Source organism: Dendropsophus ebraccatus, chromosome 5, assembly GCF_027789765.1.
Source record: "Dendropsophus ebraccatus isolate aDenEbr1 chromosome 5, aDenEbr1.pat, whole genome shotgun sequence".
In the NCBI taxonomy this organism is placed as follows: domain Eukaryota; kingdom Metazoa; phylum Chordata; class Amphibia; order Anura; family Hylidae; genus Dendropsophus; species Dendropsophus ebraccatus.
Window position 1 is genome coordinate 115,747,513 of NC_091458.1, and position 13,455 is coordinate 115,760,967.

Sequence of the window (13,455 nt, forward strand, 5' to 3'; positions counted from 1 at the left end):
ACTTGTACTGTAATCCATTGCAAAGTTTACCTGCACACATCAGCTATTGAGGAAGTCCCACCAAATGTAAAAAAGAGTGGAATGCAGGGGGATAGTAGAATAATAGAATGACCTAAACGACGCTATCCCGGTCCCTCTGTTGCGCCGCTCCCAGATTGTCCCATAGATGTCTACTGGAGCATCCATAATTTTTACAGATGAAATGGCTGTTACATCCTGAAATACATAACAATTAAGAATGATTGGCCATTTTAAACCTGTCCCACTTACTTAACTATTACCTTACCTTTTTTTACTGATCCGCTAAAATATGGATTACAGTTGCCTCATGAACTTATCTTTTGCAGATTAAAGACGAAGATTGCAGACAATTGCAGACATCATAAATCTGTGATTCTTCAGTTATTGTCTTATACCTAGTACTGTAGCCTCGAAAGATCACATTTTATGATCATATTCAGTTGGCCGATAAAAGGTAACAACTACTGAGAACTCTTGTTTTGTTTTTATAACTTCTATCCACTGTCTCCATTCACACATTCAATTTCTTAGGAAATCTGTGCTGCAACTATGGTCCGTACTAGCAGGGGTGTAGCTAATGTCCCTTGGGCCCTGGTGCAAGAGTTCAACTTGGCCCCCCCCTTACTTTACCAAGCGATGCGATAGATAGATAGATAGATAGATAGATAGATAGATAGATAGATAGATAGATAGATAATTGATTGATGATAGATAGATATATCAAGACCGATATTACCAATAATACCAGTATATACGAAGAAAATATTATTATCATACATATTACCGCCATACTGTTACAGACCAAATCCTGTATACTGACCAATATTACCAATAATACCGGTATACAAGGGGGAAATATTACCACCACAACCACTACCATCACCACCATATTATTACTGACCAAATCCTGTCTACTAAATCCAATAAAACACAGTACCAGATTACAAGTAGCAAATATTACCGCCACATACTGATTAACACCACCGCTTCTACTGAATAATGCACTTTTCACAGATCACTATCACCTCATCCAGTCATACAGAGGCTGACCCAGATCTACACACCACATACAGTACATTACATTGCAGTTATATCCAATGACTCACAGGGGACGTCTTCTGTGATCAGAGTTCTTCTCTTTTCATCATCTTCTTCTTCTGCCCTGGGCCGTTATGAGAACTTTTCCGAGCCACAAATCCACAGAACCTGCCAGACAGACATATTCGGCTCCTCACTCTAGCACCATCCTCATCTCTATACACACTGCACATCTGTAATTGCCCCTTTACGCCCTCAGTTAGTGGGTAGGCCTGACACTATGTTATTCCTTTCTTTTCTCCACATGAGTCTACATAAAAATTTAAATCGTTGGAGAATCTGTTATGCCACGGTACAAAGACCCCCCCCCCCCCCCCCCCGCGCGCATTCCAAGCTTCCTTTTTCACATACTGCCCCCCTCCTCAGATACCCTGCACCACACACACTGCCCCCTACGTGCCTCCTCAGATACCCTGCACCACACACACTGCCCCCTATGTGCCTCCTTACATACCCTGCACCACACACACTGCCCCTTATGTGCCTCCTAACATACCCAGCACCACACACACTGCCCCTTATGTGCCTCCTCACATACCCAGCACCACACACACTGCCCCCTATGTGCCTCCTTACATACCTTGCACCACACACACTGCCCCCTATGTGCCTCCTCACACACCCTGCACCACACACACTGCCTCCTATGTGCCTCCTCACACACCCTGCACCACACACACTGCCCCCTATGTGCCTCCTCACATACCCTGCACCACTCTCACTGCCTCCTATGTGCCTCCTCACACACCCTGCACCACACACACTGCCCCTATGTGCCTCCTCACATACCCTGCACCACACACACTGCCCCCTATGTGCCTCCTCACACACCCTGCACCACACACACTGCCCCCTATGTGCCTCCTCACACACCCTGCACCACACACACTGCCCCCTATGTGCCTCCTCACACACCCTGCACCACACACACTGCCCCTATGTGCCTCCTTACATACCCTGCACCACACACACTGCACCACACACACTGCCCCCTATGTGCCTCCTCACACACCCTGCACCACACACACTGCCCCCTATGTGCCTCCTCACACACCCTGCACCACACACACTGCCCCCTATGTGCCTCCTCACACACCCTGCACCACACACACTGCCCCCTATGTGCCTCCTCACACACCCTGCACCACACACACTGCCCCTATGTGCCTCCTTACATACCCTGCACCACACACACTGCACCACACACACTGCCCCCTATGTGCCTCCTCACACACCCTGCACCACACACACTGCCCCCTATGTGCCTCCTCACACACCCTGCACCACACACACTGCCCCCTATGTGCCTCCTCACACACCCTGCACCACACACACTGCCCCCTATGTGCCTCCTTACATACCCTGCACCACACACACTGCACCACACACACTGCCCCCTATGTGCCTCCTCACACACCCTGCACCACACACACTGCCCCCTATGTGCCTCCTCACACACCCTGCACCACACACACTGCCCCCTATGTGCCTCCTCACATACCCTGCACCACACACACACACACTGCCCCCTATGTGCCTCCTCACACACACTGCACCACACACACTGCCCCCTATGTGCCTCCTCACACACCCTGCACCACACACACTGCCCCCTATGTGCCTCCTCACACACCCTGCACCACACTCACTGCCCCCTATGTGCCTCCTCACACACCCTGCACCACACACACTGCCCCCTATGTGCCTCCTCACACACCCTGCACCACACACACTGCACCACACACACTGCCCCCTATGTGCCTCCTCACATACCCTGCACCACACACACTGCCCCCTATGTGCCTCCTCACATACCCTGCACCACACACACACTGCCCCCTATGTGCCTCCTCACACACCCTGCACCACACACACTGCCCCCTATGTGCCTCCTCACATACCCTGCACCACACACACACTGCCCCCTATGTGCCTCCTCACGTGCCATTCACCACACACACACACACTGCCCCCTATGTGCCTCCTCACACACCCTGCACCACACACACTGCCCCCTATGTGCCTCCTCACACACCCTGCACCACACACACTGCCCCCTATGTGCCTCCTCACATACCCTGCACCACACTCACTGCCCCCTATGTGCCTCCTCACACACCCTGCACCACACACACTGCCCCCTATGTGCCTCCTCACACACCCTGCACCACACACACTGCCCCCTATGTGCCTCCTCACACACCCTGCACCACACACACTGCCCCCTATGTGCCTCCTCACACACCCAGCACCACACACACTGCCCCCTATGTGCCTCCTCACACACCCTGCACCACACACACTGCCCCCTATGTGCCTCCTCACATACCCTGCACCACACTCACTGCCCCCTATGTGCCTCCTCACACACCCTGCACCACACACACTGCCCCCTATGTGCCTCCTCACACACCCTGCACCACACACACTGCCCCCTATGTGCCTCCTCACACACCCTGCACCACACACACTGCCCCCTATGTGCCTCCTCACACACCCTGCACCACACATACTGCCCCCTATGTGCCTCCTCACACACCCTGCACCACACACACTGCCCCCTATGTGCCTCCTCACACACCCTGCACCACACACACTGCCCCCTATGTGCCTCCTCACACACACTGCACCACACACACTGCACCACACACACTGCCCCCTATGTGCCTCCTCACGTGCCATTCACCACACACACTGCCCCCTATGTGCCTCCTCACACACCCTGCACCACACACACTGCCCCCTATGTGCCTCCTCACACACCCTGCACCACACACACTGCCCCCTATGTGCCTCCTCACACACCCTGCACCACACACACTGCCCCCTATGTGCCTCCTCACACACCCTGCACCACACACACTGCCCCCTATGTGCCTCCTCACACACCCAGCACCACACACACTGCACAAGGGATCATGGTGGCGGTCGAGAAGCAGACTGCACATTGGGCCGGAGCCCTCAACCTGCAGAATAAGGCCCATAAGACCGGCCAGCACCGAGGTCGCCAAGGGTTGCGAGAACAAGGGTGAGAGGAGAGGGCACCACGTGACAGCCGGGCCCGGCGCCTCCATGTGTCTCCCACGTGCGCTGCCTATAGCCCCTGCCTCCCAGTGTGTGCCGGGGCTGTTACTTCCAGCACAGGGAGTGATGCGCTCCCTGACCCAGAAGTAACAGCCCCGGCGCGCACAGCTCCCTGGTGCGTGAATCCTGGGGAGTCAGCATCAGCCGGGGGCCCGTCCAACACTGACTCTTGTGGCCGCAAGCAAAACACTGCTTGGGGTCACAAGAATGATCGAACAATGGGGCGGCGGGCGCAGGGGAGGGAAGTGCTGAGGCAAGGAGGGGGGCCAGGGGCCCCTGTCCGTGGCGGGCCGGGTCACAGCGGCGACTGCTGCCACTACACCACTGCGTACTAGAGTCTGTCACTAAATTTGTGCGGATTACGAATACATCAATATACAGACAGTGTGAACAGCCCCATTGAAATCAACGGGCCCTAATTTTTTCTGTAATTGGACAAGATTATGCAACATATGAATGTAGCCTAACGGTGCGTTTACATAGACAGATTTATCTGACAGATTATTGAAGCCATAGCCAGGAATGGATTTCAAAAAAAGGAGAAATGTCAGTTTTAGCTTTATGACCTGTTCTCTGTATAGAGTCTGTTTCTGGCTTTGGCTTCATGTTCCTACTACAGAACATGTAGTGTAGTGGGAACATACCCTGAGTGCTGCTTATCACCACTTGTAAATAGTTAAATCATCCTTTTCATAACTGGTTAAAGTGTCACAGCGACAGCGGTACTGTCTTGTATGTCAGTTGGTCAAAGTAAGGGCAGGGTGGGTTGAGGTGCTGCTGAGACTAGGCGCTAAGGGTCACTTTACACACACAGATTATCTGACAGATATTTTACAGATTATTACAGCCAAAGCCAGGAACAGATTATAAACAGAGAACAGGTCATAAAGGAAACATTAAGATTTCTCCTCTTTTCAGATCCATTCCTGGCTTTGGCTGCAAAAATCTGTGTAATGTGTGTGATAATCTGTGTGTGTAAAGGGACCCTAACTCTGTTACACTTCATCTAGTTACAAGAAGGATGTTTTTACTGATTTATGGTGTGTTTACACAGAGAGATTTATCTGACAGATTTTTGAAGCCAACGCCAGGAATGAATCTGAGGAGAGGAGAAATCTATATTTAAATCTAAGGACACATTAAGGGTCCATTCACATGTACATGATATGCAGCAGATTTGATGTCACAGATTTGTTGCTGTTTTATCAATTAGTTACATCGATACCTGTTGTCTCAAATCTGCTACAGATCCTAAGGGTGTGAAAGGACCCGAAAAGTCCCCATACACTTTTAATAACTGATGGCCAAACAAACGGCCATCAGTTATCTTTCCCGCCTACCCTCCCCATACACAGGAACATTCAGAACAGCCCTGAGCGGACAGCTGCAGCATAATGGTCCGTTTACGCAGAGAGATTTATCTGACAGATTTTTGAAGCCAAAGCCAGGCATAGGTTTGAAAAGAGGAGAAATCTCTGTCATTCCTTTATGACCTGCTCTGATTTTATAGAGCGTTCCTAGCTTTGGCTTCAGATAAATCTCTCTGTGTAAAGGCACACTAAGAGTTTAGGCTTATCTCTCCCAGAACAAAGGGGTTGGTGGGGACATTCCATCGCATCTGACCTCTATCTCCAGCAGCTGTCAGTTGTCATTTGGGAGAGCCCCATACACCTTAGTCCCTTTTACACAGGCAGATTATCCCATGTGAAAGTGTTAGCTATCAGCCCAGGACAGGGAAAACACCCACTTGCCACTTGATCGTATGTTTTGAGCTGGCCTAAAAATCGTTTATCGGTCTCGCATCTCCCTGCGTAAACAGAATGTGCGACTGATCTCGCTGATCGACGCTCGTTTGCTTCCATAGACGGCCCAATATCGATCTGTCTAAAATAACCCTAAGGTGTAATGAATCTATTGTGGATTACATGCTGAAGTCTCTTCCTCTGTGTAAGGGTCCATTTACACAGAAAGATTATTTGACGGATTATCTGCCAAAGATTTGAAGCCAAAGCCAGGAACAGACTATAAACAGGGATCAGGTCATAAAGGAAAGACTGAGATTTCTCCTCTTTTCAAATCCGTTCCTGGCTTTGGCTTCAAATCTTTGTCAGATAATCTCTCTGTGTAAATGGTCCCTCACTGAAGTTACTGTGGGGGTAGATACTGGGCAGATGCAGGGCACTAGTACAGACTGTAAAGAATACAGAAAGATTTATGCCCATTGGGAGACACTAAACAAGTAAAAGAGTCAAATCCCTGCAGTCCTGTCCCTCAGCTCTGGTAAGCCTGCTCATCTTGTGCACTTATCCCTGAAATACTTATCCTAAACCTTGTGTGTGAAGTTTCTCCCAATATTCCCAATGGCCACGGTGACGTCATAGGGTCCAACTGCAGCAATCCCCGCCCCTCTGCCGGGCTACATGACGTCACGGCCCCGCCTCCCCCTGCTCTGCAGAGCTCGTCAGGCAGCCCGGGCTACTACATCTCCAATGAAGTGAGAGCAAGCGGCACCATCCCAGCACTATCCCGACCGAGCACACAGGACACTGACAGGGCAGGAAGGAAGGCGCACAGCACACCATGGGTAAGTGGCCGTATACCCCTGCTCCCCGATCACTGCACACCACTGCACCCTACTTTACTCTGGCTTTCCCTAACTTTAGAAACTTTCCCACCAGTGCACCCTGCAGGGACATGTGCTGGGGGAGAGAGAGGGCACCCCGCAGGGACATGTGCTGGGGGAGAGGGCACCCCGCAGGGACATGTGCTGGGGGAGAGGGCACCCCGCAGGGACATGGGCTGGGGGAGAGGGCACCCCGCAGGGACATGGGCTGGGGGAGAGGGCACCCTGCAGGGACATGGGCTGGGGGAGAGGGCACCCCGCAGGGACATGGGCTGGGTGAGAGGGCACCCCGCAGGGACATGGGCTGGGTGAGAGGGCACCCCGCAGGGACATGTGCTGGGGGAGAGGGCACCCCGCAGGGACATGGGCTGGGTGAGAGGGCACCCCGCAGGGACATGTGCTGGGGGAGAGGGCACCCCGCAGGGACATGTGCTGGGGGAGAGGGCACCCTGCAGGGACATGTGCTGGGGGAGAGGGCACCCTGCAGGGACATGGGCTGGGGGAGAGGGCACCCTGCAGGGACATGGGCTGGGGGAGAGGGCACCCTGCAGGGACATGGGCTGGGGGAGAGGGCACCCCGCAGGGACATGGGCTGGGGGAGAGGGCACCCCGCAGGGACATGGGCTGGGTGAGAGAGAGGGCACCCCGCAGGGACATGGGCTGGGTGAGAGAGAGGGCACCCCGCAGGGACATGGGCTGGGGGAGAGGGCACCCTGCAGGGACATGGGCTGGGTGAGAGAGAGGGCACCCTGCAGGGACAGGCACAGTGCCACCATCCTCCCCTGGGCTATACACTGACACTATACACCACAGGGCAGTGTGCAGTGCTAATGCCCTACTAATCATTAAGTTATTACAGCTGGAGGTAGCAGTCCTGTGTAGGGGATGACACATCCAGGCTTATACACAGGGAAGGGGGGAACCTAGTGATGCACTCAACAATCCTCATAGCTTTATTAACTCTTACATGACTTCTGTGGGATTTAACAATAGGGATACAATAAAGTCCTTGGTTAAGCTCTGATGTATTGGAATTCTTGGGGATGTGGGGGAGCTTGTGCTGCTATTATGTGGGTACGTCTGTCCAGAGGTATAAACATAATCCTGTCTGCGGAGGAGCTGAATAGGTGACCGCATAATACCAGACTAAACTTTAACACAACATATTGTGGAAGAAAGTGTCATGATGGAAACTTTGTGTTGTGGCAGGATGGCTGATGAACATTGCAACAGACTGTAAAAGATGTGCTGGGACTGTGTGATAGCCAATATATAATCTCTCTATGTATCACATAGCTGAGACGCTGGCATTAGGAATAACAGGGGCTGTATGTATTCTGTTATTGTAATCCGCATGTTTACAAATATTCACTGACTATATAATAAACAGTAAGGAGCCGATGTCACTGAGCGTGTGACAAAGTCCCATTCTTCTGCTGGGAATAAGACGTTTCTGTCATTCTGGTTGGTTCTGGACGTCCTCTGCAAGTGGTCTCTGTGCTATATGGAATCTCTCTACACAGCAGGTTTCTGACCAGTTCCTAATGCATTCGTTGGGGCCTGATGTGACCCATTGTTTAAACAATGCCTTGCCCCTTTTGTGAGGATCATAATTAAAGATGGTGTATGACGTCGGAGCAGTCCACCTGCTGACAAGTGGAAATGGGATTAAAAATTCTGGGGGCTGGGATTAAAAGGATGGCTCCTGGGGTGCTGCATTCAACTTTGTTGCAAGTTATTTCCCAGATGGGACACTTTGTTTTAGGGCTGCAACTTGATGCTGCAGTAGTCACACACTCATCCTGGAGCATAAACTAGGCTGTGGTTTCTATAGACTGATATTCTGCTGCTGAGTAGTAGATGTAGATTTAGGCTAAGTGCACACTAAGTGTATTCTGGTCAATTAAAACTTTCCCAAAGTGTTTTTTTTCCTTAGCAAATGTTATTATGCAATTAGCAAACCAGACATTTTTGGGAAAAACATCCAAATTATGTGTGGGGGAAAAAAAAAGTACATTTTTGGAGCTGTAAACAGACCTGGGAGGGGAAAAAGTAAAACTTTTTATCACTCCTGGTGTGCCACTTCCACCACAGTGCAGTCTCCGAAGTATAACTTCAAAGACTGGTTAGACAGGTACTGCATTGCATATTCTTGCAGAAACCCTTTAATTCAATGCCCATTATGAAAAGAAATTAAGAGCTGTTTTTCCATTCAGTTTAGTAGAATGAAATATTTATTAAAAACAAAAACAAAACAGCTGTCTTTGGGAAGTTTTTTGAGCTGTAAAATAGCCATGATATGTCTCAATATTACTGTTTTAGAACATAGCCTGTAAATACATTGACTATTAAAGGGGTTATCCAGCGCTACAAAAACATGGCCACTTTCCCCCTACTGTTGTCTCCAGTTTGGGTGGTGTTTTGAAACTCAGTTCCATTGACGTAAATGGAGCTTAATTGCTAACTGCACCTGAACTGGAGACAACAGTACGGGGAAAGTGGCCATGTTTTTGTAGTGCTGGATAACCCCTTTAAGAGTAGAAGTATGCTGTTACAAATAAAAACAGTGCCACACGTGTCCTCAGGTGATGTGTGGCATTGCAACTATGCTCTGTTCCCTTCAATGGAACTGAGCTGCAATACCACACAGAAAACTGAGGACAAAAGTAGTGCTCTTTCTGGTAGCTCTATTTTTCTAATCCTGGATAGCCCCTTTAAGTTTTCATCTATGAGTATCGGACATGTCTGATGTAACATTATATCCTTTAGTTATAAAGATAAAAAAAACTAATTTGCTTTTTCCATAGAGTATTATTGCAGCCCCACAATATGTCAAAGGGAGGTGAAGAGATCTGATGCGTACAATAAAACCACTGAATGGTTTTCCATATGTGGAGCAGTCTTAACAGTTCGGTTTTGTCATCATAAAAAACAGCTGGATTTTAAAGTAGAGTGGAAACAGAGCTTCATAGTTCAGAACAGGGATCTCACATAACTTTTTGATAGCGAGCCAGCACTACTACTACTATATGATACATGGTGACTGAGCAATGACCTGATGCCTGCATATCTGTGTAGGGAGAAAGATGTAGCAGGGTTTGTGGGATCGCAATGTGTGTTCTGTGACTTTAACCTAATGCGTTATTTTAGCTCGGAGAAAGCAGAAGGCTTTTCGTGTCCATTAAAAGTGTCATAATACATATCAGGAAATCTGGGTCCTGTGACCAACTGTTTCTCTAATCCGGAGGTGCTTAACATCAGATTGTATCCAGACATCCACATATGGCGGCATGCTATTGGTTACACATTTCATTGGTCTACACACTGGGGGAGATTTATCAAACATGGTGTAAAGTGAAACTGGCTCAGTTGCCCCTAGCAACCAGATTCCATTTTTCGTTTCCCAAAGAGTCTGTGAGGAATGAAAGGTGGAATCTGATTGGTTGCTAGGGGCAACTGAGCCAGTTTCACTTTACACCATGTTTGATAAATCTCCCCCATTGTGTATAAAGGTTATGTTATCTTCCAAATCTGGCAGATATCTCCTTGTGTATTAGAGCCAGCCGTCGGTAGAAGAGCAAGCAAATACTTACTCGCCAGATGATCGCTGTTTTTTCAATAGGTCAATCTGCTGCCAGCCCCACACCTCTGTGTAACTGTGCTTTTACACACACAGATTTATCTGACAGATTTCTGAAGCCAAAGCCAGGAACAGACTATAAACAGGGAACAGGTCATAAAGGAAAGACTGAGATTTCTCCTCTTTTCAAATCAATTCCTGGCTTTGGCTTAAAAAAAAATCTGTCAGATAAATCTCTCTGTGTAAAGTCACCATAATAAAAGATGCACAGCTGATGGCTGATTAAAGGAAAGGGCTGCAGACCACCGCTGACTTCAGACTTCAATGGGCAGCCCGAACGATAGGGATAGTTTGGGTGGCCGCTCGCTGTTTGTGCATGTAACGAGAGGGAATCGAGTGCTGAGCTGACAGGTCCGCCCTTGCTTTCCCTGGAAAATTGCACTGTGCGACACAGCCTTAAGACTCGCTACACAAGACCGCCAACCTCACAATATGTTGACCAATACAATGGTACATGAATTTTATCCTTATTGCCCGGAGGCGTGCAAGACATCACAATTAGTCAGTGAGGCAGGTGGAATTTCCTCCTGTTTATCTCAGTGTGAACAGGCCCTAAGGGTGCGTTTACACACATAGGGTCCGCAGCAAATTTGATGCAGTGGTCAGATATTTAGATCAAATCTTCTGTGGATCCGCACATCAAATCCTTTGCGATACAGTACGTGTGAAGCTACCCTAAGGCTGAGAGATGTACAGCTAATAAGAGATGGTATTTATGACAGGTCCGAATGACCCACAGTCAATGAACCAACACTTACTTGTTCATTGACTGGTAAAGGTATCACCTTTCCTCAAATAATACTACTTATTTTGGTTTTGCTTCGGAAGTAATATCTTAGCCCATGGGTCTCCAAACTGCGGCCCTTCAGCTGTTGCAATATCAAATTTCCCATCATGCCTGGACAGCCAAATCCAAAGCTTTAGCTGTCTGAGCATGATGGGAATTGTGGTTTTGCAACAGCTCGAGGGCTGTCACTGATGAGTACATCTTGGAAGTAGCGGCTGGAATATTCATGAAGACGTTACAGGAGGATTCCAGGGAAGCAGGATTAGGGGAGAATAGAATATTTCCTATTTTATATACAAGAGTACCCCTTTAAGAGTGGTTTTGTTACTAGTAGAATAGCGGATATAATCCTGACATCTTTAGTAATTTAGTAATTTTTGTAATTCTTGATCACCCAAAATTACCATAAGTGTCTAGAGAGCGAACCAGTTGCTTTAGAATCCTTTTTCTTTTAAGGCCTCCCTTGGCTTGTTTCCATTGTTTCCAAATCCAACAGCTGTCTTTTATAGCAGTGTCTTAACATTAAGTGAGAGTTTGTATTTCAAGGCAAGGACTACAGATTTGGATGTGAAGGCTGAAATAACAGTCTTGACAACCATATCACAGGTTTAAGTCAGTTTGAAATATGATGAATATAAAGAACAATATAACCGTTCGAACCCCCTATATAGTGATATGTGGGAAGGCAAGTAGTAAAGCTGACTTGTTCACAATTTAATCTGCCCACTTGTTCCATGGCATGACACACTTACAATTTCCGGTATAGTTGACTTATTTATTCTAAGGGAGTGTTTCCCAAGACGGCCCTCTGTATATTATATGTTTTGCGGTTTCCAAGTAATTTTGTCCAATACTGGCTTCTATTCTGCGGCTTCCTTCTTGTAATATCTGTAGTGAAAACTATTACTTTTTGCTGAGGGTCTGAAAGGTATTGTGCATTAAATGCGACCACAAAGTGATGCTTTACAGTTCCAAAACCACCTCAAATCTGATTGTTTGCTTACCATTTTTTTGGTTTATGGTTTTAAATCGCTACCAGCACTAACACATTATACATTTATTTACTAATTATATATATATATATATATATATATGTGTATGTGTATATATATATATATATATATATATATAATATATATATTAGTGATGAGCGAATACTGTTCAATCGAATAGATATTCGATCAAATAGTGGGATATTCGAATATTCGATGTTCGTACGAATATCCCGCGAATATTCGATAAGCGTTCAAATCCCCCAGCTTCCGGTTTCACCCTCCAAATGGTCAAATAGATGTTTTTCACTAATCGAATACTTGTTCCCATAGACTTTAATGGGATCGAATTTTCGCTCGAATATTCGTGGGATATTTGTACGAATATTGAATATTCGAATGTCTCACTATTCACTCATCACTAATATATATATATATTATGAATAGAATTGTTTCACCATCCCTTCTGTTTAAATAAATGGCACGCACATCTGAGACAAGATCTCCGAATACTACACATAGCGGCATTGTAGCTGGACTAATGTGGCTGCGGCTGTTTAATCTGATTGTCTGGCTCTATTGTTTGTCTGAATGGATCTTGGCTTTTGTTCCCAACATGGTGTAACTCTCTCACAGTGGCCAGTCATGTGACGCCATTGTCCTGGATGAAATAGTTCACATGGGAAACTGTCAGTTTGACAGGCTTTTTAACACTGCCACAACATAGCGGAATATACATTAGCTAAAGGTGCTGAACGTGCAGGCATAAGCATCCCATGCCTTCAGTGACTTTCTCAGTTGCGTAACTGGTTGTCAAAGAAATCTGCTACTCCCTGACTCTTTTTAGTTAAGAAATTCCTGTGGTAAAGTCATGAGCGCATTACCACTTACTTTGTACTCTTTTAGCCAACTATCAGGATAAGCGTTCATGAGAGTTTTGTTTTTTCCATAGCGTTTAGTGTTTTTTTTTTATTAGAGGTTTTCACCATACAGTGAATTTAATCTGTTACCATTAGCACCATATTTTGTTGCTATGGAGGTGAGACACCTTCTTTTCCCTAAGAACAAAATAATTGGACATGTTGAAATTCAACGACCCAATCTCTTCTTTCCGCTGACGTTGTCAGGGACAAGTCGGGAAGCCAACTTATGCATTAGATGGCAGGTCGGTTGACGGTAAACAAATGCATATGGCCAGCTTTAGCGGCGA

The 13,455-nt window shown here is 47.5% G+C and overlaps 1 protein-coding gene across 1 annotated transcript in view; it reads left to right on the forward strand.

Annotated features, from left to right (window-relative positions):
* Positions 1–6,653: 6,653 nt before the first annotated feature.
* The window catches only part of GPM6B (glycoprotein M6B), a 97,433-nt gene continuing 90,631 nt past the window's right edge, over positions 6,654–13,455 (forward strand). Inside the window, exon 1 of the mRNA XM_069971071.1 lies at positions 6,654–6,787. Coding sequence (XP_069827172.1) covers positions 6,784–6,787 — 4 coding nt within the window. The 5' untranslated portion in view covers positions 6,654–6,783. The remainder of the gene's footprint in view (positions 6,788–13,455) is intronic.